At 40.6% G+C, this 25,952-nt stretch overlaps 1 protein-coding gene across 1 annotated transcript in view; it reads left to right on the top strand.

The window, feature by feature from the left end:
• LOC109463767 (integrator complex subunit 4-like) overlaps positions 1-24,600 on the top strand; it is a 31,800-nt gene extending 7,200 nt beyond the window's left edge. The window contains exons 8-22 of the mRNA XM_019760623.1: positions 987-1,058; positions 1,487-1,661; positions 5,740-5,945; positions 6,546-6,688; positions 7,239-7,354; positions 7,730-7,863; positions 8,483-8,640; positions 9,448-9,541; positions 10,470-10,550; positions 11,171-11,313; positions 12,551-12,610; positions 13,012-13,133; positions 14,762-14,937; positions 16,233-16,353; positions 23,896-24,600. Coding sequence (XP_019616182.1) covers positions 987-1,058; positions 1,487-1,661; positions 5,740-5,945; positions 6,546-6,688; positions 7,239-7,354; positions 7,730-7,863; positions 8,483-8,640; positions 9,448-9,541; positions 10,470-10,550; positions 11,171-11,313; positions 12,551-12,610; positions 13,012-13,133; positions 14,762-14,937; positions 16,233-16,353; positions 23,896-24,041 — 1,947 coding nt within the window. The 3' untranslated portion in view covers positions 24,042-24,600. The remainder of the gene's footprint in view (positions 1-986; positions 1,059-1,486; positions 1,662-5,739; positions 5,946-6,545; positions 6,689-7,238; positions 7,355-7,729; positions 7,864-8,482; positions 8,641-9,447; positions 9,542-10,469; positions 10,551-11,170; positions 11,314-12,550; positions 12,611-13,011; positions 13,134-14,761; positions 14,938-16,232; positions 16,354-23,895) is intronic.
• Positions 24,601-25,952: the final 1,352 nt, after the last annotated feature.

The following is a 25,952-nucleotide window of genomic DNA, read 5'->3' as shown; positions in this document are numbered from 1 at the left end:
TAAGTAAAAAAACTTTTAGAAGAAAAAAAATATTATTCAGCATAAATTTTGATTGGTTTCCATCTCATTGTTTTTTTAAAAATCGATAATGTGATTGTATCAATTTTAAACGCCCTAAAATTAGCTAAATCGGCGCTTTTACGGTGATTGCGCAATATGGGTGCCCTATGACCTTTGACTTTTTACGGGTCATGCTGCTCAGGCGCTAGGCGCCCTCCCCACGTCGGCCGTCCGTCTTGTGGGCAAATTTCTACTTTTTTTAGGGGTTTCGGGACCTAAAAACTAACACCAGAGGGAAAATAAACCACATACGTTTTTTTCATGGTAAATATCGCTAAAATGGACCAGGCATTTTTCTGCCGCGTTGCCGATTTTGACAAGGACTTGCGGCCGCCATGTGCTAAAATACGTCGATTAGCTACTCGCCTTCCCGTTCGGTTTTGTGGGCAAATTTTTGCTTTTTCAGACGTTTTGGGACTTAAAAATGGACAGCAGGCGAAAAATAAATAATATGCATTATATTCATGGGAAATACCGCTATCATGGACCAAATATTTATCTGTGACGTGTTGCCGAATTTTGCGGCCGCCGGCCACTTGCTGATGGTGCGGTACGTACGGACAATTTTTTTCCCAAAAATTGATAAACGTACCGTCCCTAATAAGAATGTACCGGGTGGACGTTCGGGCCGAAAAAAATAAACGTACCGGTACGTTTAATCGGGACATCAGAGTAATGTTTTTTTTAAGTGGTCACCACATAACACAGCCATTAGCCTAAGGCCACTTCATGGTTATGAATGGTTTGATCCACTCACATGTGTTACGGGTTACCGAATAGAAGTGTAACAGCAACATTACTCTTCTCCCTGAGTCAGAAACATCATGATTGAGACCAGCTCAAACCCACAAACCCACAGCTCAGCCACCCTAAACAATACTTCTGTATCTACATGAAGAAGTGACAAATTTTGTTGTCCTTTTCAGGGTTCTCTACACAGAGTCAGTGAACGGTTCCTAGAACAGACTCTGGACAAAAAACTCATGTCTCATCTTAGGGTAAGTAATGGACTTGGAAGACACTCACTGTTTCTTATTATCAATGATTATTAAAACAATGGGCACAAAGATTCTCATATAAGGTCCCTTTCTTGTTTCAGTGTTTTCATTTCTTAAAAGGGCATTGTGTCATATTTTTGCCCCCCCTCCAAAAAAATATTTTAATTGAAAAAAATCTGCTGCTTTTTAACACATTTGTGCCATTATTTCACATTTATGGTTGGTGCTAAAAGTAAAACAGCTCACTCAACATGCACTCATTTTGTTGCACCACCACAAACCTCTTAGTGTTATTTGGCATCTCCACTCCCTGAATGACACTTATTTAGTAAGCCTGATTCAACTTGCTTCATAAAGAAATAACCCCAAAAGTTACTTTTTGAATTGTCCTAATGTTACATATTAATGCAAACTTCATGATTACCCAGAGAAAGAGAACGGCTCACGAGCGAGCTAAGGAGTTGTACGCTCGCGGTGAGTGGTCTACGGGGAAGAAATGGGGAGACGACGCTCCGAAAGAAGAGGTTGACACGGACTCCATCAGTCTGATTGACAGTGGGGCCTGCGGGGCCTTCGTTCACGGCTTAGAGGACGAGTTCTTAGGTAAGAGTTTTTAGCATCACCACAGGGGCAGAGTCTTTTTACTACCTGTTTTTCTGGCAATTTTTGGTAAAAAAACATGCCCTTAGCTAGCATTTTAAATGGGGGGTTCTTCCCACTGCTTGAGGGACCAGCGAGCGCCGAAGGGGCCAGGTTACTAGGGGGTCCATGCTCCCCCCGAAAATTTTGAAAAATGAACCTCCTGAAATAGCATTTCCTGTGTTTTTGAGAGTATTTTCAAAGGAAAAAAAATCAGAGATAACTTTTTATTCAATGATAGAGTGAGCAGGTTTTTTTTTTTAATTCCAGCCCCGCTGGCGATCTTTTAAAGAAAAGTCTTGGACATTTACATAAAAAGTGGACCATAAAGTGGACCTTTGAGCCTTGAGGGGGGGTTCGTCCGAATGGGTATGAAAAAGTACTGTACAATTGCAAAGTCAAATGTATAGTTTTCTTGGGAGATGGAGCACACATGCCCAAATCAGCCCCCAACAGCAAGACATTAATGCTGCAATAATGATGGTTCCAGCCCAACTGTAGGTTAGATTACCCAAAAGCTGGAGGGCAATCTGGCCTGCAGTCAGACTGGTACCATGGATGATACAGACACTGTGTAGTATTTAATATTTGTCATACAAACTGTAGAAAACACGCATTTAGAGTGAAAATCTGCTTGGAATTGAGAAAATTTGGTGTCCCTAAACCAAACAAAATCAATTCCAAGGCTTTAAAAAAATCCAGTATTTGAATTTTCAAAAATGGCACACTCAGCGCACGTACAGCATGATTGTTCAACTTAAATTTTGGAAGCTTGATAACCATTAGAACACTCCCTGTGTGATACAGGTACATTTGTAGTTACATTTGTATCACGTGGGCTGGAACACCGGTATTGAATGTTATCACGACCTAGCTACATTGTACATGACATAACAACAGATGCAATCTGCTTACTGTAATTCCTTAAAGCGCAAAATCAAGAATAAGTACTTGGTGTAGTACTTTGAATTCATGGTCTTGTAACACCGACGAAATGCCCTATATTGTAATTCCTGACTTTTTCGCTGTACTGTAACAGTTACAGTACAGCTTGCGTGGGTGACGCGATCACGAGGTAACGCTAACGCGGCGATCACGTAACGCTAACGCAGCGATTACGAAGCGATGACGCGATGATGCAAAAAGAGAAGGAAAAAATAAGTGCTTCGATAGTTCAAAACACGTTTAAAAGTCCTGCAATTCTCGTGTAGATATGCGCGTAAACGCACCGTACAATATGCTTGTAACGGAGTTTGGATGTTTCGGGCGGAACCCGCGTTTGACGTATCAATTTTTCGGCGGTTCACTTTCAAGATACCCCATTTTGTCAAGCTTGAACGCATCTAATTCCAGGTCATTGAACCCGCCAGTTACGCACCGCCCGCGCACTTGGTACACCTCACGGGGCACAAAAATACCATGGCCAAAGTGGACTGTAATTTGTTTACTACAAAGTCGCGTAGTATGCGCCAGTGTTTCTCGCACCTTTGAGACTTTGGGGCTAAAATTATATTTTTCTTACATAAAAGAGCGTCAAGACTGGCCGGTTATATTTTGCTCAGACTGCACGCTGTCAATTTGTATTACGTGGTCCCTTAATTTTTTTTTTAATATCGGAAATCTGGTGGCTTAATAAGGTACAGAACGATAGCAAAGTAATACAACCTTCATGAACAATTTTTGTGTCCGACCTTGCGACGTGGACGGCTTTTGATGTCACCCGACCCGCGCTATCTCAGATCTAATTAAAAATCTAACATCCACGTGCCATATCGCCACTCAAGAAGTTCTTTATTTTTTGACGTACGGAGAACAAGGGGGCGAAGCATAATTCAAGGGTTCTTTACGCCTCAAATTTTGATACATTTCGTGAGCCACGCAGTGTTGAGGGCCTGCATGGAGGGTAGTGATTACGAATTACGCAAAATTTTCGCTATAAAGTTAAAGTTTCAGAGCTCATTACGACTTAACGCTTTGTGGCTAATGTACGAATTACGTTGATTTTTGGGAAGGCTGTCTACGGTTCACGAAGACTATTAGGCCCCGTTTGCGCCAGATGCGTCCGAGGCACAGCCTATGGGGAGGACATGAGTCGGGAACGAGCGACCACTCGCCCGAACAGGCGTATAAACTCTCCGCCTTACGAGCCGGGTTCTCAGGAAATATTCAAAGAAATTGTGATATACATAATGAAATGCAAGTCAATTCGAGGTGTGAAACCGTTTCCAGTGTGGGTTCAAGTTTTGAATCACGGACGCAAAAATATATTCCGTTTCGATTCGGATCGTGGCCAAACCGGAACACATTTCAATCATGAACGAGGCCTTAAATAAAGAAAAGGCCTGATTTAATACGCCTTACGAAACAGGGCATGCAGGCCCCCAGTGTTGGGCCGGGCGTTCCCACGCCGTGTCGCCATAGAAACCGCACGTAGACAGCAGTGAGCAGCGGCGCTGGTACACTCCCCGGCGCCGACAGACCACGTGGCGTTCTGGCGCGCCAATCACAGCGCACAGACGGGGACCCGCCCACCAGCCAGGCCGCAAAGAGTGGTGTTGTGAGTCAGATGCGCCGCCCAGCCAGAGACACCGCCTGACGATTTGTATATTTTGCCGCCCTGCAGCTGCACGGACGGCATCCATTGTGCAAATAATTTGTCGAAAACTCCCCAAATTACGTTAGAAATTTATAGTTGACAGAAATATCCCTCTAGTGCGTATATTTTTTTACGAATGTTTGCGTTTTTGTCCCAGTTCACGCTCAAATACACCGCATCATTTTCGGCAATGTTTCCACCGCCAACAAATTTCCAAGACCTGCTTCCCCACAATGACTTTTTGTTTTTGGTGCGTGGTTTAAATTGAAATGGTTTTTGTCCGACCGAAAAATATTCAAATCGCACGATATTCGGGGTAAAGCCCCAATGCTTAATGATATTTGAGATGACAATAAAATCAGAAATTTGTCTTTTCCACTGAATTTCTACCTCATCACAAAACTTGATTCGTCACTATCGGTACAGTTTTACGTTTCACTGCCGTCTTACCTTTCAATGCTGTCGGTGGGGTGACCCGCTTCCCCGAGGATCGAGGATTAAAGTTACCGGCGCCGCCGACAGGAAAACATGCGTGGTTTGGGCAAATAAAAACACAACAAGCGCTTATCAGACCTACTAGATTTTATTTCTAAACAACTATCAACCTGAAGTGAAGAAAATAATATATAAGGTAGTAGTGTAAGATGCATTTGGTTTTGTCACACGAAACGCCGAAAATGGGGTGCGCCCATTGTATCAGTATTTCCCTCACAAGTTTTCAGTTCCCGAGTGGGGCGGTCTGCCACCGCCCAAAATCAGTCTTATTAGCGTGGGTGTTTAATAACAGGAAATAATCGCCATGTAATATTGGAATATTTTTTGAGCATTTTTGGACCATGGTGTTTCTTTACAGGTTTGTCGCTGAGTTGCTGTGTTGCTGTAGGATGTACCATCATACTCATACCAAGTGCCGCCGGCGTGCGTTGCTCGTGGCTTTTGCGGGTCAATGACCTCAGGGAGATGCGTTGTGTTTTAGGAAAACCAGCAGGCAGGGTGACGTTTAATAGAGATTATCATATAGCGGGCGGCTGCATATTAAAAGGAGCCAATTCCTGCAGAAATCGCCGACTTTCGCACCGGTAAAGCCGACCGGGCACGTCGTGTAGCAGAACTCGGACGCATGAAATACGTTACTCACGCGTTACTGTGACGGGTTAGTACCGCGTAAATGCCGCGTACGTACCGCGTGAGTACCGCGTGAGTAACGCGTTACCCGTTAATTCTAACGCAAGCTGTACTGTATGTTCACTGTTTTCACTGTCACTTCTGTACCGTGAACTTATCATTACAGTTAACAAATAATTCCTGGACTTTCTTTTTCCTGCACTTGTCACCAATGTGAACATACAGTTCCGTGAACATGATGATTGTCCATTTTTCTCAGATCGTGAACTTTTGCTAACCGTAAACATAAAGTGAATTACAGTACCCCTATCTTTCCCACAGAGGTTCGCAATGCTTCAGTCGACTCCCTTTGCGAACTTTCTTCCAACAACCCGACGTTCGCCCAGCAGAGTCTGGACTTCCTGGTGGACATGTTGAACGATGAGATCGATGGCGTACGGCTGAACTCCATCCGCTCTCTACGCAAGATCAGCCGCCATGTTGTGTTACGGGAGGACCAGCTGGATACTGTTCTAGGTGCACTTGATGTAGGTTATGAGAAAATAGCAACTTCAAGTATCAAGAATGATTCCATTCATATTGCACACTTGAGACACTATCTCTAACTTTCTAAGTGATATACACTGTTATTTTTATTTACACGAAAAATGAACTTCAAGGTTTTTATTGCTTTTGGTAATGTCTGTGTGTGTTTGTGTTTGACCATTGGGTTAGGTTGTTATAGATATGGTAGGGTTTGGTCTGTCCCAGAGTGAGAAAGTAGCACTTGCAGTTTTTACAGGACTGGTGTTTTTTGTTACATGACCTCCTTGACAGCTGGTGTTTTTTGTTCTTTCCAACTGTTAGAAGGGGATTGCCAATTGCTACTTTTCATCAATAGTTGATCAATAGTCATAATCGATGAGACAAATAAAAAAAATTAACATTTTACACAAAATCTGGAGCTGGGTCTGAGGTCTCTAAATTCTTCTTCAGTCCCTGAACTAAAACTTGCACTGAAAAATGTGCACCTACAGTTGTACAAGTTTTGAAACTAATGCACTGAAAAATGTGCACCTACAAGTTTTGCATGTGGGTGACATGGATACAGTGTTGTATCCTGAATTACATGTTCCTTTTCCTTTCAGGATGCATCTAAACCAATCCGTGAGGCCCTCCACGAGTTGCTGTGCAGTTGTCAGCAGCTGTCCAAGGCCTGTCTGAACAGCACCATCCACGCCATGCTGCGAAACCTCAGCAAGTATCCCTCAGACAGGCTGTCCATATGGAGGTCAGTATTCATGGGGCTACAGGATTGTACATGTCTCCACTCTTGAGGTGCCGCCAAAAATAGCCTGGACTACAGTGTGTATATTGCGGCAATACCTGAAAGTCATTTTGTGTGTTTTTACAAATATATATGTCTGAAAATGCTGTGGAAGGTTGAAGATTTTGATAATTAGGGTGTGACCACAATTATCACTAGAATTCTCTAACTTTACATTAATTTTTTTTTGTTTGGACCTATAAAATAATAAAAGAGATACACTGTATATGTTAAAGTGTTGCTGTTATTTGTACATGTACAAAAAAGTTGAATGTTGTACTAAATGTTTTAGTCCTTCAGCATTGAAATTGCCTAACCATAGTTTCTTTTTTTAATTGTACATTTTAGCATGAAGCAGTTATAGATTCTGTCAAAATTTCATCTACTATACATAAGATTATTTTAGCTGCATATGGACCATGAATGTAATATCATCAATGACATTCCTCACATTTTAAAAACAACACTGTTGTATAGTACAATGTTCACATAACATGACCTTCTAACCTCCCAGGTGTATGCAGCAGGTTGGCAGCCATCATGCTGACCTTGTGGCGACCTTGACCCCTGACCTCCTGTGTGCACACCCCTACTTTGATGCCACAGAGCCTGACATGGATGACCCAGCATGTATCCTTCTATGTATGAACCTTTATTACATGCACATCTGGGATGAAGGCTGGTCTAGGGGGAGTTTGTATGTATATTGTCCTGAGTAGCAAGGATTGCAAGTGATAGGGCAAAGATTGGGTTTCAGTGGATTTACAGGGTTGTGACCTGGTATGTCCTGGGTGGTAAGATGTGGTATGGCATTGCGAGAAATGTTTACATTGTACATTTCATGCTTTTCCCCCAAATCAGGCGAAAATCAATGCATGCACTTATTTCATCCATAAAAATTACTTGCTGTAGCCTAATCATACAATACAGACTCCCAAAACACTTCTGATAAATCTGAAATCTCTGATGTCTTGTTTGTGTGTGGACCTTAACCCGTCCCCTCAGACATAGCGATCCTGATCCTGGTGTTTAACGCAGCGGTGTCCTGCCCCACCCTCCAGCCCATGTTCCCTCAACACACCCTCAGGCACTACGACTACCTGAGAGACAGTCTCACAGAGCTGGTGCCTCAACTCAAGGTTTGTTTGTTTGTTTGTTTGTTTGTTTGTTTGTTTGTTTGTTTGTTTGTTTGTTACGCATAACCGGTAAACTGCCTTTAGGCGTAACACACCAATTTTGTACATGTACATATAAGTACAAGCTGCGTAAGACCAGACTGTAGCACTGAACCACTTATACCGGGAAGGTCCCCTACTCTTTTCGATAAGTGCGGTGGGTTCTTTAACGTGCATGGGGTGTGGCTCTAACCAAACACGGAACCTCCATTTAACCGTTAATTAACGTCCTACATTTGTATCCTAGGGACGTCCCTAACTAAAGCTAGGTACTCATTTCCACCTATCAGTGAGGTGAGTGAAGTGAGGAAAGTCATGTTAAGTGCCTTTCCCAAGGACACTAAGATCGGTGACATGAGTAGGATTTTTTTTGCAAATCAGGAAAAAATGAAGCGGGCGAATCCGTTAACCAAGAAATTAAATTGGTGTGGCCTAAGGAGGAACTAATATACAAGGAGTCATATTAGGATTTTCAGATTAATTATGCAAATTAGGTCCGTATTTTTCATAATTGGTATCTGGTGATATTCCACCTGCCATAGATTACAAACATTTGTGAAGGTAAGAAGTTTTGTTTCCTCAGCTGGAGGGTCATCGGTCCATCCTGATGAGTCCTGACCGTCAGCGGCACCCCAGTCTGGACGACCACGGGAGTTTCCTGCAGCACATCCTGAGCAGACTGGGGGCGCTGCTGCACATGCAGCATGGTGCAGCCGTGGAGCTGCTGCAGATGACTATCAGGTCTCATCTCTGTCTTACATGTTATAATGTGAAGTAAGAAGAAGTTAAACCCAGTAGTTTCTTAGTAGTTATCAGTAGTTCTCTGTGTACTATTGTCTAGTTTTTATACCATACTGTATGTTTCTTCTGTTCCTGTAATTAGCCTCGGGCATGAGTTTGTTATAAAACAATAATTATAATATTACAGGTTTCAGTAGGCAAAACCTGTTCTGTTTTACTCTCTGTTCCATAGATGCCACCATCTTAGAAAATGGGTGCTGCCATCTTGGAACATGGGTGCAACTGTATTTAATTTATTTTTCCAAAGGCATAAACTACTCACTTTTAAAGCCCGTCACACATAGCCAAATATGTCCTACTGAACACTACTGACCTCCTCCAACCATGGTTAGGAGGAGGTTGGCTGGTGTTCGGTGAGGTTGGCTTAAACTGATTAGCTGCACCAGCCAAATTATACTTAAAAATATATAAAACATTTGGTTGTGGATAGAAGATTAATTTTGCTGGTGTTCTGGAGTAGGTCAGCAGAGGTTGAGGCATGTTAGAGGATCATATTTGACTCAATTTTAAATCAAAGCTGATTTCATTCCTGATATTAATCTGGTCAGACAGACGGTGCTCCTAAACCTCTGCCAGCCTTGGTCAAAATAGGAAATTTGTTCTGCTCCAAAATCGATGCAAAGTTTTCAGTTGGTAATAGCCAACTGGTATGTTTTTTTTTTGTCACTAACAGATACAGATAACAGTAACACCAGTACGTATTGTTGGACCTTTGTTGTGAGGTGACAATTGTGTTTGTGTTGACAGAGACCTGGAGAGAGTAGGGAGTTTAGAGCCTCAGCTGACAGCCACGGCTGCCTGTACAGCCATGTACCTGCACTGTCACATGCTGTTCCGCAAGGTGGGTCCAGCAGAACGTACTGCGCCTGCGTAAAACCCTGATTTTTTCACAGCTTTTGTTGGATGTTTGGTCAATGTTGCATCAGAATTTTTTCTGTTGCATATATTTTTTTAAACATATCTTTGGAAACTGTAGAGTGACGTAGTGTTAACCTTACGTGTATATGCGAGAGTACAACGTTCTGCCAAAGTGCTATGCATAATACATTTTGCACAGGCACAGTACATTTTGCAGACATGCTAGGGGATCCCTACATGTCAACAGAACATACTGCACCTGCACGAAATCACAATTTTTCACAGTTTTCGTTGGATGCCGTGTAACAGTTTGGTGAATGTTGCATGAGATTTTTGCCTGTTGTAGACGATATCTTTTCTGACACAACAATTGAAAAGTATAGACAGAATGTCATCCTTAAATATACAAATACATGTACGACCTAAAATAAACATTCTGGCAAAGTGCTACATGTATGTATATAGCGGGTTTTGCACTGGCACAGTACATTCTGTCAAGTTGAACGTATTAGTCACTCAATAGTAAGTGCCCCGTCTACTATTGTTTTTGAGAGGCTGAGCCTTGGGCTTGTGTGTGTACTTTATCTGGACAAAATAAGTTGACAGCATGTGAGTGGGGCAGGGGGATTGACAGGCAAAATGACTGGTCAAAGGTCAGACACAGGAAATGGGATGAACGTTAAGGTTTCAGAATCTGACTGGGAGCCAGCAAAGATAATATGATAGTGGACATGGGGGAATTCAGGAAACCAAGGTCCCCGGAAGTCTCCAATTTCGTGTTTGCAATAAAAATGCAATAAGAATTATTGTCATTATCATCTTTTTCCATAGTCCAAAAAGATACACATTAATTCAACAATGTAGTTAGTTGCTGATGAATAATAATTATGATATATTTGTGTGTCCTGTAGGCACTGTCTGACCAGCTGTGGGCCATGCCAGCAGCACTAGGGGCAGTACAGTGTGCAACAGTCAGGGCATCTGTTAGACAGGTACCTCTTGATCTTGATACTGTACTGCGTAGCACCCCTAAGTTGGGATCAAACACGCAGGGGTGGGGAATGCGCTGCACTCTAAATACTCCTCAAGTGTAGCAGAACAGCTTCCTTAAACTTGTCGGCCTCTGGTATTTCTGGTAAGGCCTGTGGAAGCTTGTTCCAGTCTCTAACAGTCCTTGGGAAATACGAGTACCTATAGCAATCCTTGTGGAATGCTAGTGTCTTGTAGGCACAATTTGCGTGCCGCGATTTGCGCGGTGAGGATGAAAGCTGAGTAGCATCCGGTAAGGCAATTTTATTTTGTCTGGCTTTGTGTAAAATAGTTAATCTGCTGGCTGTCCTTCTGTTCTCTAAAGTGTCCCACCCTAGGTCAGAAACAAGCTTGGTTGTGCTAACACTAGTGGAATATGAATTAGTGACAAACCTAGCTGCTCTTTTATGGACGGCTTCAAGTCTTCAGTTGCAAAATTTTTCACCACAAAAACCGTGAAAACAAAACCACTCCATCTATCTAACAGATTTGATACTATTTCATCGAGGACTCCGCAAAAAATATTGCCATACCCTTCTAAACACTAATGGCTGTTCCATCAACTTATCCTCCCCCTCTGTAGATGTTGGAGTTGACCCATCAGATGGAGCAGTTGTTCCTGGGTCTGAGTTCAGAAGAGGTGGGGTGTGTACTGCAGATGAGACTGAAGGCTCACACACTACAGCTGCTGGTAGACTTACGGGGGAGGCAAGCTGGAGCAAAAGGGTATGTAGAGTTGTCTGTATCTGTATCTATATAGCCAGTATAACCACCCTTCGGCGCAACACACCAGCTTCTGTATCTGTATAGCCGGTATAACCACCTTTCGGCGTAACACACTAGCTTCTGTATCATTCTGTATAGCCGGTATAACCACCCTTCGGCGCAACACACCAGCTTCTGTATCTGTATAGCCGGTATAACCGCCCTTCGGCGTAACACACTAGCTTCTGTATCTGTATAGCCGGTATAACCACCCTTCGGCACAACACACCAGCTTCTGTATTCTGTATAGCCGGTATAACTGCCCTTCGGTGTAACACACCAGCTTCTGTATCTGTATAGCCGGTATAACTGCCCTTCGGTGTAACTCACCAGCTTCTGTGTCTGTATGGCCGGAATAATAACCGCCATTCGGCGTATACGTAACACACCAGCTTCGCCGGCACGTGGCACGGCAGCAGCTGGCTACATTACACTGAACGACTTGTTACACCTAACCCTTGAACATCTAACTCTAAACATTGTTTAAAGCTATGATCTACATGTAATGACAATGCCCCTACTGTACTTGGTGACAGTGAGTTCCACTCTGTGATACTAGTAGTTCTAGGAAAGAATGAATTCTTGAACACCTCAAACCTTGGTTGATAACTCTGGTACTTGAAGGCATGGCTCAAGGGAATACAATCGTGTGCAAATCATGGTCAGAAATCATGAAATTTCCCATGACCAGAGGTTTTGTCCATTCTGTCCAGAAGAGATGGATAAGCAACAAGGTGACTATAATGGATTCAATTTGTCAATGATAATAATTATGATTATCAACCCTCAAAGCTGTTCAAATTTCTTTCCACATGCTGTACAGAATTTGATACATTTTGATATATGGTACAGATAAATTTCATTCCTTTCTAGAAATAGATAACCCTTAATGTGTCCAAAAAGGTAAATTATAATTATATAATACCAAAGAATGTTTAGACCTTACAACTAGAAGTAAAAAAAAAAAATGTACATCATAAGAAATATTCCAAACTCGATATTCATTCGTATACTACTATGGAAGTTATGTGTACTACTACATAAGAGATACTACTACATACTAAGTTAATTCATTAATATGTATCTACTTGAATGTTTGTTTATGTGTATATATCGTCGTAGAATACCTAACAAAAGTCAACGTTCTTTTGTTGTATCAATAAAGAATGTACAATAATACTTTTGTCCAATGTTACAGGACTAAAACCTCGTCACAGTTGTGTGAGTTGTACCTACAGAGAGTGACTGATGTACAGAGGTCAGTACTAGACTTGTACATGTAGTATTGTTCAAGTCATTTGTCTATAGTCTGCATGAAATACGTCAATTGTAAGTCTTTCTTCTGGGATCAAAGAGAAGATACAAGTCACAATTTCCTGTATACTAGTGCTCTGCAATTATAGTGCACCTGGGAGTGAACAGAATCAAAATAAAGATGACTGTCATACAATATTTGCCAAAAAACAGGTTGGGACTTTTCATCCTTACTTCAGGACAATTGAAATTTATTTTTGGGACAGTGCTGGGACAGTAAGAAGAAAAGTTAATTTTGAGACCTGTATTGAAAAACAAGTGACTATTCTATTCAAAACAAATGACAATTCAATTCAAAATACAATGTAAACTTTTGGGATAATAAATTGTCTCGTTTTTCCCCAGTTATCTGATCAGTAACAAGGTTGCGGCAGACTCCTTCACACAGGCCCTGCTGGCTGAGATGTCCATGTTAGAGTCCAGTAAAGCTTCACTCATCGCAAAATACCTCTTACCACTCATCCAAGGTAAGTCTATAGCACAAACCTTTCAGAAAAATATACAATCTGATTCACTCATGGTAACCTTCAATAACCTTGAACTGATTGAAAGAGTACAAGTGTCGGAGAGCACTCCGGATCATCTCACTGGGGGGTAGACGTGAGGTGTCTCCTCTGCCAACACTGAAGGAAAAGCGAGAGGTGGCGACAGTGAAGCTACTTAGGGTCACCCCCTCCATGACCTGGTTCCACCGGCCAGGACAACAGCCACTGGGAGGACCTTAAGAAATGGAACTGCACTTACAGTACCAGCAGCCCATACGAAAAGACTGAAAAACTCTTTCTTAGTATACTTGCACTCAGGGCAATAAGCCAATATGCCTGTACAACGAATAAACTGTTGAATAAACTACCCGGTAAGTACCTTATTACACCATGGTATATGTTTCATACAATCATCACACATTACACATTCCTGGCCACCCCATACCACATCCTACCACCCAGGACATATGAGTCTATAGCCCGTCAATCAGCTGAAACCCAATCTCCACCCATCCACTCTCAATCCTTAATGCTGAGGATAATATTCGTATTTTATATGAACTCCCCCTAAACCAGTGCTCAAAACAATACATTTGTACTTCTGTCCCAGAAGTACTAATGAAAGAACTGTATTGTTTGTGTGTTCTGACAGGGCACATCCCTCCGGCTATGGAGATAGGGAACTACAAATGTAACTGAGTTGTTTGTGTGTACTGACAGGACACATCCCTCCTGCTATGGAGATAGGGAACTAACTGTGTTGTTTGCAATTCCTCTTTAGCAATTTAGCTAAGTTGGTAGGATCTGACATAAACCTCAATGATCTCTCTGATGATGTTTTAGTTCATTTATTCCTTAGAGGTTCTGTATCACTATCATATCCAAATAACTTAAAATTTTTACTTTATGTTCAATCATTTATAAAGGAAACTAAAAGATTTGAGTAATTCTTTCCTATCAATTTTGTAAGTTCTGCCTGGAGTACTTTACACAATGTAACCTTATTTATTCTATTCTGTTATTATTAAGCTTTGCATGTCTGTTTTAGCATCTGCTTTTGTATTTTTGTAATGTTAGATGGCGACATGAACATAAGCTCCGGCTTGAGTGTGTCGTCATCTTGTCCACTTTGCTCATAAACGTTTTAATAAAGAAAAAAAAAAAACTGTGTTGTTTGTGTGTACTGACAGGGCACATACCTCTGGCTATGGAGATAGGGAACTAACTGTGTTGTTTGTGTGTACTGACAGGACACATACCTCTGGCTATGGAGATAGGGAACTAACTGAGTTGTTTGTGTGTACTGACAGGACACATCCCTCCGGCTATGGAGATAGGGAACTAACTGAGTTGTTTGTGTATACTGACAGGACACATCCCTCTGGCTATGGAGATAGGGAACTAACTGTGTTGTTTGTGTGTTCTGACAGGGCACATCCCTCCGGCTATGGAGATAGGGAACTAACTGTGTTGTTTGTGTGTACTGACAGGGCACATCCCTCCGGCTATGGAGATAGGGAACTAACGGTGTTGTTTGTGTGTACTGACAGGGCACATCCCTCCGGCTATGGAGATAGGGAACTAACTGAGTTGTTTGTGTGTACTGACAGGACACATCCCTCCGGCTATGGAGATAGGGAACTGTGTACGGCAGGCGCGGGCTGACATCGCCGAGCCGTCCGGAGAGTCAGATAACGTCCAGCGGTTCACGGCCGGACTGGCGCTGGCGATAGATGTGGACGCCACACTCGATAATGTGACCCAGGCACAAGATGTACTGATACAGGTATGGACTAGTACTGTGAACCTTAACCCAGATTCAGATTGGGTCCAGAGGTTTAGGTTCACCGGTCCTAAACTGGACCTACATGTAAACCCATGGCATATACAAAATATGGAAGTGTCTTTGAACTCTGAACATTTCCCAATGGAAAATGGGGCATCTTAACCACAAAATTTTGTAGTATTCACTGCGCTACCAGGGTTTACAAGCAATGTTGTTTGGGCGGCACGTCTGGGCAAAACTGCGGCTGCCACATAATTTAAGGAGGCCGACAATTGACAGTGCGCAATGGCAATATTTTGTTCATTTTGCAGTGCAAAGTTTTTATGTGGTTTGGACCTAGAAGGGGAATGTGACATGATTTTTTTTTATGAACATGTAAGTCCAGAACCAGTTCCAGACATTCATTTTTTTGGGACTTGAACTTTACAAGTCCAGAATCAGTCCAGCAAACCTGTGCACAGCACTACATGTAGGTATGGACCAGGAAAAAATGCTGTGCTAACTCCAAATTTCAAACATGTTGAATGTGTTTCAATCACTAGCTACATGTATAGAGCCCTGATATCAGTACCTCCACCTATTATGCACATGAGACATGTTTTTTTTTTCTTGGGTACCACCAATAAATAAGTGGAACCAATGCTACAAACAACCAACCCTTTTCCTTTAGCAACATCACATTTTTGCCTCACAGATATCAATTTGCTATGGGATAGGGTGGATTTAACTCAGTTGATTTATACTATTTAGAAAATGACCAAATGTTGACTTGAAAATCCAGTTTTACTGCACTTTATTAAGATACACAGCTCCAGGTACAATAAGGCCACAGCAATTAAATTTTATGGATGACATCCTTCTCAGATTCCAAATCTAATGCAAATGGGCGGAAAAAAAACAAGGCGGGCCAAAAAAAAACAAGGTTCCTACAATTTAAAATTTTGACTCAATCGATATCATTGTTACAGTACAAATGATTTTGATTCAGTGGGAACATCACATATAGTATTACATGGTCAGCATCACAGTATATATCACTGCATCAAAGTAAGAAACAAAACATTAAATCAGAGTCTTTTTTTGTCTCCTCTCTTCATAGTTATCTGCCATATCCACCTTCCGGCATGGCAACAGACATCTTTGCCCATTTTCGGCATGTTGACCACTGTCAGAAGGCAACAAAATTTCTTCTTTTTTTTTCCAAAATCAGGCAAAAATTAATGCGCGCCCTAATGTCATCCATAAAAGTTACTTGCTGTGGCCTAACTATGGTCTCCCCCTGGTGTTCCTCCCAGCTGAAGTTCCCTGACGGGGAGACCCAGCTCACCAGTGTGAGACCTGCTGATATCCACAGACTGGGCCCGCTCCGTCACAGGGTCCTCACACAGGTGTACCTGTCTCATCAACAATGGACAGGTGAGATACATGTTTTTCTTACATCTGTTATTTTAATATTTATTTTGGCCTTGAAAGGCCACACCAAACTAAAGGCCATACTAACTGAGTATGGTATGGCGAATGACTCTTTATTTTCATTTCTTCACATTTTGATTTTTGCATTCTACAACAGTTACTGTATATATATATTTTCCAATTTTTTGTTGGCAATAATTACAGTATGGTTTATATAAGACTTTTTTTTTTAAAACAGACAAAAATTCATGCTTGGGTGGATGCCCAAGCATGTTTTTGAGTAAAAGTATTCTATACTCAAAACAAGAAATCAAAGATTTTGCACCTCCAAGAAATATTGAGAAACACTGGTCACTTTAAATTTGGAAAATACACCAGCAATTGGAAAATCAAGCAGTGTAACTGTAAACCCTTAAGTGTGGTATCAATCTAAAGCTCTCATCATCAGGCACTCTTCATGTGAAAATCAATGATCAGTGATGTTTATAACTCCAGTTATGATTGATTGAAAATGCTTGTGGCCTACCAGGCTGAGATCTTGGCCTACTAGTCTGAACTATGTGGCCTGGACGGCCAGATTCTGTGCCCACTGAGCTGAACTCCCAAGGCTACTAGGCTGACCTACTTAGGCTAGATGGCCGTGAAGGCCTAAATCAACCCAGACTACTAGTCCTGTTCTGGACTGGTAGGCTGCAGGGATAGGGTGTCCTGGCGTGTAACCTGCAATTTTCCATCTGTCCACTAGGGCTAAGTGATAATCTAGACTACCAGTCTGAAAGTTCAGCCCGAGATGGCCAGAATCAGAACCACTGGGCTGCGCCTTCAAACACACACAGGCATATGCACATGATGTAGAATGTCTGTGTGCTTATACCAGATTGTAGTTAAGTTCTACAGTGTCCTGTTTAGAGTTTACTTAATATGCAATTTTGCCACAGAAAATTAGTTACTGTATACTGTAACAACTGCAATATTCTTCTGCTTGCAAGTCATCAGCATTTAGAAATCACGATTTGTGAACTCAAACAAGTGAGCGTGCAAACCTATATCAAGGTGGAGAGATACATGTACAGTACATGTCATTTTAATTTAGTGGATTGGGCACTTACACTATCATGTGGTGTCCATGAGGATGACTTGCTACATGCCCTTGACCCAATGGCAGTCCCTCCACCCCCCAAATCTGCTTTTCTCACCAACACATTCCACAAGAAGGTGCACTCAAAGAGTGACAGGGAAAAATGAACCTTTTCACAAGGGAAATCATGGATCATGCCAAGGATGGTGGACATCTCTGTGACTGTACCATCCAACTGAGAAAACACAATTAGTTCTGCTGGTATCACATGTACACTGGGCGGGAAAGTTTGAGCTGTGAATCTTGCTGTTTTAATTTTGACCAACAAGACCTGGCGGTGACTACCCAGTGCTCAGACTGCTTGTATGATTGGGTAATTGCAACACAAATAAATGTCTTCATATGTAAAAAAAATGGTATAGGGCAGCTGAGTGAGCTAATTCTACAGTGTATTGACTGGAGCCCATTCCCACATGCTGGGACATGATGGAATCAAGAGTTGCAATCGTATAGAAGAAAAAGGACACTATTAAAATAAATTAAGCTAGAGATCAAAATTAATCAACAGTCTTTGAAGAAATAGTCTTGAACTTCAATGAATAAATTAGAAAGTCCAGCATTGATAACTGAGAAGTTCAGAACATTGACTTATTTTGGTATCAATTTGAAAGTACATGTATAGTCAATTTACTCTAAATTTTACAGATCATTTTGATTTCTAAAATTTTTAATTTTTGTGCTAAGACTGACAAATAGAGAATGATCTTTGGAATTCTGGACTGACATCAAGGCAAGTTACAATTATTGTAAAACCAGAACTTGGAAACTGAATGAAGTAACGTTACATGTATATTAGACTTGCCAGTTTCCACTGGCCATCTTTCCTAAAAAAGAGACCAAAGTGAGACAGAATCCAAGAAGGATAGGCAGATTGAAAGAAAAGACTGTGCTCCAGCTTTACCCAACTCCAGTGTGGTTTGAAAAGGCAGCAGTGACCTAGATATGTCAATGGTCTGTGACAGGTAGTCCCTACAGTAAATCCCTCAAGGAGACCTGATCTCCTGCCTGAGATATTTGGACTTTTCTCCTGGTTCCAAAGAATTTTATTTCATTTTTCACAGATGGTAGTTATAACACAAGGAGTTGGCGCTGAATGGCAGCCGCTCCAGACCCTTGCGATTAAGCCCCAAATAATTGTAAGCTCCTTTTTCAATGCCTCCTTTTCCTACTACCATGTCTAAGATACATGTATACATTGTAATGTAAAGTACATGCACAAAGCACAAAGGGCCTCTTTGGAGCTACCTTTACATTATGTACTACTACCATTTTTCTGTCGCTTACATGTACATTGTACATGTATACAGGATATTCTAACTCCCAGCTGGGCAGCTCACTGTACTGGAGGTCATCACACCAAATTAACCAAGGCCTGTTCAAGACTTGTGTATCAGCCTACACTAGTCAACCACTGTCTCAAACCATACACCCATGTGGTGCCTTGCTGCTGTCTTGAAGGGATGTTACATTGTACAATGGACCTTTCCTGATCAAACAAGTCGAACCCCATGTTCTATTTCAAACACCTCGGTCAAAATCAGCGTGGGAAATCCAAAATGAGTTGATGTCTGCTTGATAAATACTCCTTGTTTTACCGGTGAAACTAAATTTGTGATATCGGAGGCAATTTCATTGTTAATCAAAGACGTTCTGTCATTCTTGTGTTTTTTTTTATGAATCTCTCATTATTGTTTATGTAACGTCCGTGTTTGCGTGCTTATGTTTCTACATGTATCACAAGTTTATAAGTTGCGCCCTTCCCTGCGACCACCCGAGATGTTTTTTTCTGATTTCGTTTTTTCTTTCCTGGCTTGTATGCAGCTGCGATGCATGCAACAAATGCCATGGAAAACCTGTTACAGATAAACGTACTCTGCGCAATACATGCATCGGTTGTTTGTGAGCAACTGGGCACTCTTGTCTGCCTACCCTGTGATGTTACTGGTATGAGTTGAATTCCATTTTGCTCTCATTAGATTAACCCTGCCCCCCTTAAATAAGTTTTACTCTGTGGATGTGTACTTGAACAAAGATGAGTGTAACTAATTTTTTTGAGGCTATTGAGAGAGTTTTTTGCTGCCGAAAACTCAACCATAATGTTGGCGGCGGCAGCCCTCACAGCCCTTCCCACGTTGTTTTTGAGCAAGGTGTTCTAAATAGAACAGGGGGTGGGGCTCACGGTATTAGACCCATTGTACATTACATTGTAGAACATAGAAACCAACTGGGTTTGACTGAATATGTAACATGGCTGCATGGTGAATCCGTATTTGGTAGGGTTCAGAGTTAATTACTTGTCAGTCTGTGCTTCCCTGTCTTGGCTTGTGGGCCAAAGCACTCTTTCTTTAATTTTAAACTGACACATTGTGAAAAGCATTGGTAGCATGTAGGGATTTCATTTCCCAACTCCATTGTTCCAGATAACACTGGGGTCTAATGAGGACACACACGTGTACTACATATGCCAGAAGGATGGCAGGCGTAACTAAGTGATTTATCCAAGGTAGTCCCCAAGTAACCATGGTAGTCTTGCAACTTCTCTCCCAGAGCCATCATAACATGGACATCATGAACATAGGTTTTGGAACCAATTTAAATATACTGTAGTTCGTGTACTCGAATGATCTTGGGTAGAAGTAGACATACTGAGCTACAATAATAACAACTGCTTATATACACGTTGCATACACCTGGTTGACCTTTAGCAAGTTAAAGACAGAATCATGATCAGATATTCATAGCTTAAAACTTCAAAACTGTCTAAAGGCCATTACATATTGTTCCTCATCAGATCTGCTTCAATACAATTGACCACTTTGACCCTCCTTCTGAAAGATTGTACCATCTGAGCTATAGGCTATTACAAACTCATCTGTCATGCCTGTAATCCTTAAACAAACAAAGTCGACCTGTGAGCCCCAGAACAACTACTGGTCAGGGTATTGCTGGCTCTGTTCTTTGGGCATTGCAGAAAAGACCTATTTTACACAATTTTAAAGTGGTGCATGCCAAAATTGTGTCTTACGTTCTTTTGGCATTTATAAGGCACATCTATAACAAATTTCAGGTCGTTTGGTTGGAATATAAGGGCACAAAAGCCAAAAATGTAATATTTTCTCTGGAAAGACCAGAAAAAAAGCTGTTTCACACAAACTTGGAGTAGTGTTTACTAAAAGTGTGAGTAAAGTTCTTTGGGCATATGTCTAAGCACCTATATACCAAATTCCAGGTAATTTGTCTGTAATATTAGGGCACAAATGCCCAAAATGAACATTTTTTTTCAGAAAATAGCAAAAAACACCTATTTTACACAATTTCAAAGACAATGTTTAGCAAGGGGTACAAAAGTAAGTAAGGTGTTCCTGAACATTTGCCGAATTTTAGGTCATTAGGGCACAGGAGCCAAAAATGTACATTTTTGTCTGAAAAAACGCAGAAAAGAACAATTTTACACAGTTACAGAGTATTGTGTGAGTAGATTATATTGGGCATATGCGTCTGGCAACTAAATACCGAATTCAAGTCTCAAAAGAGCAAAAAAGACCTATTTTACACAATTTTACATAGTGTATACCAAAGTGCCGGTGACATTCTGTGTGCATATGCACAAGGCACCCCTGTGCAAAAATTCCAGGGCATTTGGCTGTGATATGAGGTACAGAACTCAGGAGCCAAAAATGTACATTTTTGTCTGAAAAACAAAAAGACCAATTTTACACCATTTTCAAGTGGTGTATGCCAATATTGCAAAAGACATTCTGTAGGCATACATGTATGCTCTAGGCAGTACTATACCAGATTCAATGTCATTTGGCTGTAATACTAGGGCACAAGAGCCAAAATGTACATTTTCTTCTGAAAATAGCAGAAAAGACCCATTTTACACCATTTTCAAGTGGTGTATGCCAAATGTTCAAATGTCATTCTGTGGGCATATGCCATAACCTAACCACCCCTATACCAACTTTCAGGTCGATTGGTTGTAATTTAAGGGTACAGGAGCCAAAAATGTACATTTTTATCTGAAAATAGCAGAAAAGACCAATTTTCCCCCATTTTCAATTGGTGTATGCCAAAAAAGGCAATGGGATTCTTTGGCCATTTGCCTTATGTACCTCTATATCAAGTTTCAGCTCATTTGGTTGTAATATTAGAGCATAGGAGCCAAAAATGTACATTTTCTTCTGAAAATAGCAGAAAAGACCTGTTTTACACCATTTTCAAGTGGTGTGTGCCCAAAGTGTAAATGTTATTCTGTGGGCATGTGCCCTAGCCACCCTTATACCAACTTTCAGGTCAATTGGTTCTAATTTAAGGGTACAGGAGCCAAAAATGTACATTTTTATCTGAAAATAGCAGAAAAGACCTGTTTTACACCATTTTCAAGTGGTCTATGCCAAAAATGCAAATGACATTCTGTGGACATATGCCCTAGGCACCCTTGTACCAACTTTCAGGTCATTTGGTTGTAATATAAGTGTACAGGATCCATAAATGTACATTTATTGTCTGAAAATAGCAGAAAACACCCATTTTACACCATTTTCAAGTCATCTATGCCAAAAGTGTAAATGTCATTCTGTGGGAATATGCCCTAGGCACCCCTGTACCAACTTTCAGGTCATTTGGTTGTAATATAAGTGTACAGGAGCCAAAAATGTACATTTTTTGTCTGAAAATAGCAGAAAAGACCTGTTTTATACCATTTTCAAGTGGTGTGTGCCCAAAGTGTATATGTCATTCTGTGGGCATTTGCCCTAGCCTCCCCTATACCAACTTTCAGGTCAATTGGTTCTAATTTAAGGGTACAGGAGCCAAAAATGTACATTTTTTTGTCTGAAAATAGCAGAAAAGACCTGTTTTACACCATTTTCAAGTGGTGTGTGCCCAAAGTGTAAATGTCATTCTGTGGGCATGTGCCATAGCCACCCTTATACCAACTTTCAGGTCAATTTGTTCTAATTGAAGGGTACAGGAGCCAAAAATGTACATTTTTATCTGAAAATAGCAGAAAAGACCAATTTTCCACCATTTTCAATTGGTGTGTGCCAAAAGTGTAAATGTCATTCTGTGGGCATGTGCCATAGCCACCCTTATACCAACTTTCAGGTCAATTGGTTCTAATTTAAGGGTACAGGAGCCAAAAATGTACATTTTTATCTGAAAATAGCAGAAAAGACCAATTTTCCACCATTTTCAATTGGTGTATGCCAAAAAAGGCAATGGGATTCTTTGGCCATATGTCTTATGTACCTCTATATCAAGTTTCAGCTCATTTGGTTGTAATATTAGAGCATAGGAGCCAAAAATGTACATTTTTTGTCTGAAAATAGCAAAAAAGACCTATTTACACGATTTTCCACTGGTGTATGCCAAAAATATGAATGACATTCATTGGGCATATGTTCAAGGCACCCCTGTACCAACTTTCAGGTCATTTGGGTGTAATACCCGGTCTCCAGAGCCCAAAATATACATTGTCTCTGCATTGCTTGAAAGTAGCGCTGGCATGATTTCTAGGGATTTCTACAGGCTAGCATGGACTTGTACCACAGTAGGCTGCCTTTATCAGACTAGTAGGCCAACATCCTTCAAACTAGTAGGCTGACTTAGCTGGACTAGTAGTCTGAGGCAATGGACTACCAGTCTGTTCCACTCAGACTACTAGGCTCGGCAACTTTAAATGTCAAATATCTCGACAACCGTATGTGATATGACCAAAATAAAAACACCATAATGTAGAGGAAGAAGTGCCCTTTGCAATGATGTATAAAACTTTGCTGTTCTTTGATTCTAAAAATTTTTAATTTAGCCACAATTTGGAAAGTGACTTTCCAAATTTAAAGTGACCAGTGTTGAGAGCTAATTGTGAATTTCTTGCTAATTAACTGTGCATATTCTACCGTCGCACACATACAATCCTCCAGTTCCTCTGCAATCACACCATTTCCCTCCTCTTACAAATGTACTATGACTGCAGACACTCAAACAAACAAGAATTAGAAGATCTCATACCTCCATGAAATTAATGAGTTTTTGTAAATGGTTTTTTATTTGTCTTATTGACTATGGAAATAAGGTCATAATTACCATAATCTAGTTTAATTTATGGTTTTCTATATATATAAATGGTTTTCAAATGACAATATTTTTAGTGTAAAATTCCTCTCCTTTGTCATGCTTCATTTCAATATGTTCTCATTAATTATGCAAATGACCTCTGCATAATAGTGGTGTTAACCTTTAAGTAACTTACACATATCACAAGGTATAAAATTCACATTAATCATGCAAATTAGGTCATCATTTGCATAATTGGTATCTGTTGATGTTCCGCCTGCCAGAGATTACAAACAAACACACCAGCAATGAAAACCTCCGTAATTCTGTAACTTCCCATCCCACAGAGCCATGCCATGTGGAACTGGGAATGGTATTGCCCTACTCTGGGAGAGACCAAGAGGAAGAGGAGGAGGGAGGTGCAGCAGCCAACGTCATCCCTCTGTGTAAACCTGTCAAAGTGTACATCCTACCCACCCCTACCAAGAGATGAGATGGAATGGTCCAAATGTTGTCTTTGTGGCAATACAGCTTGCCCTACATGAGGGGAAACAAGAAATGACTGGAAAAATATCATTTCCTTGAACATCCCTATTTCGCAGGTGAAATATTCCACACATGTATGTTACTGACTTAGATTTGGAGCAGTCCATTTAATGAAGGGGACAAAGCAGTTTATTTAATGAAGTTTTGTTTTCCTTTAAAATAAGGCTGGCAAATGGTATAATGTTATGTTAACATCTTATAAAACTTGTGCTAATTAATGAAACTAGACTAAGTGTTGGATTCAAAGAATGTACAGTGTATGTAGAAAAGGACTTTAGAATGTCATTCTTGAACCATGATAATAAATGATGACATCTCTCATAATTGCATTGTGACTTTGTTTTTTAGGAATTAAAAATGAATAGAAAAATCAGAGATAGCAAACTTCACCCCCTTCCCTATACTGCATTGCAGTAAGACACAATATCAGAAATACCTGCACAGCTCCAATTTTACCTGCATTAACTGAGGCCATGTTGATTTGATTATATGGATGACATCCGCGCGCGCATGAATTTTTGGCCGTTTCCAAAAAAAAAAGTTTTCAACCATACTGTAAATCGTACAAAACAGTTGCAAAATGAGCAAAAATATACCATAAGTTACAAAAAAAAAATTAATAAAAACTATACTAATGTCGTAGAATTCCAAAATCAAACGAAAAAAGACGAAATTGTAAAGAAATGAACTTGAAGACTAGATTATTCGCCAAACCATATTCTGTGCAATATAATCAAATCAACATGGCCTGACTGGGAATCATAGAAACACACAAACAGACCAGGTACATTTTGTAAGCTAACAGCTCTGTGGTATCAGCTGTCTTGCTGGAGCCACTTGGGTCACAACAACATATAAACAGTGGAACATTATGCTTTTTGTGACACTTCTATTGTCCTTTATAATGGCTTATCCTGTGGTCCAAACCTGTGGAAATATAACCCTTTGTATTTAAAGAATGATACTTAAAAATAGCTTTAAAAAATCCAGCATATACTGATTTGGAAATATTTTTAAGAGAAAAATATTTCACGAATAAAGAAAACCAAGACTTTTGTATTCTTGAACTTCTTGCCCTTAAACTGTTATTCCAAGTGAACCATTTAAGACACTATTTGTGTTGTATGACGACAGTACAACATTTGAGTACCGCTCCTTTCACCATGTCTTTTGTCCCATGTCTGTATCACATTACTGTCTGTGAACTGCTGCTGAATACAAGGGGGCCAGTCTGTTGAACTTGAGGACTTCGAACAAACAAACAAGTTTGCCTTCAGCAAACATAAACCTCTCTCCCACTCTTAGACTCTTTCATGCACTTTCTACCAAAGACTAAACAACATATACGTTCCCCAGGTTTGACTTGATCCTTGACATATTTCTAACCTCTTAGGCAGTGCCAATTGAACATGATATACAAATACATGTCATACCATTGGAACCAATACTTAGGCCACAGTAAGTAATTTTTATGGATGACATCAGTGCGCGCATTAATTTTTGCCTGATTTTAGAAAAAAAAAGTTTTTTTTTGCCTTCTGACAGTGGTCAACATGCTTCAAATGGATAAAGATGTCTGTTGCCATGCCGGAAGGTGGATGGCAGATAACTATGAAGAGAGGAGACAAGAAAAGGCTCTGATAATGTTTTGTTTCTTACTTTGATGCAGTGATATGTAATGGTGGCTGTGTATATGTGATGTTCCTACTGAATCAAAACCATTTGTACCATGATTGAGTCAAAATTTAAAATTGTAGGAACCTTGTTTTTTTTCGGCCCGCCTTGTTTTTTTTTTTTGCCCGCTCGCATTAGATTTGGAATCTGCGGAGGATGTCATCCATAAAATTTACTTGCTGTG

Source organism: Branchiostoma belcheri, unplaced genomic scaffold (assembly GCF_001625305.1).
Source record: "Branchiostoma belcheri isolate BF01 breed outbred unplaced genomic scaffold, Haploidv18h27 scaffold13, whole genome shotgun sequence".
Lineage (NCBI taxonomy): Eukaryota > Metazoa > Chordata > Leptocardii > Amphioxiformes > Branchiostomatidae > Branchiostoma > Branchiostoma belcheri.
This window is presented reverse-complemented; position numbering and strand designations above follow the sequence as displayed.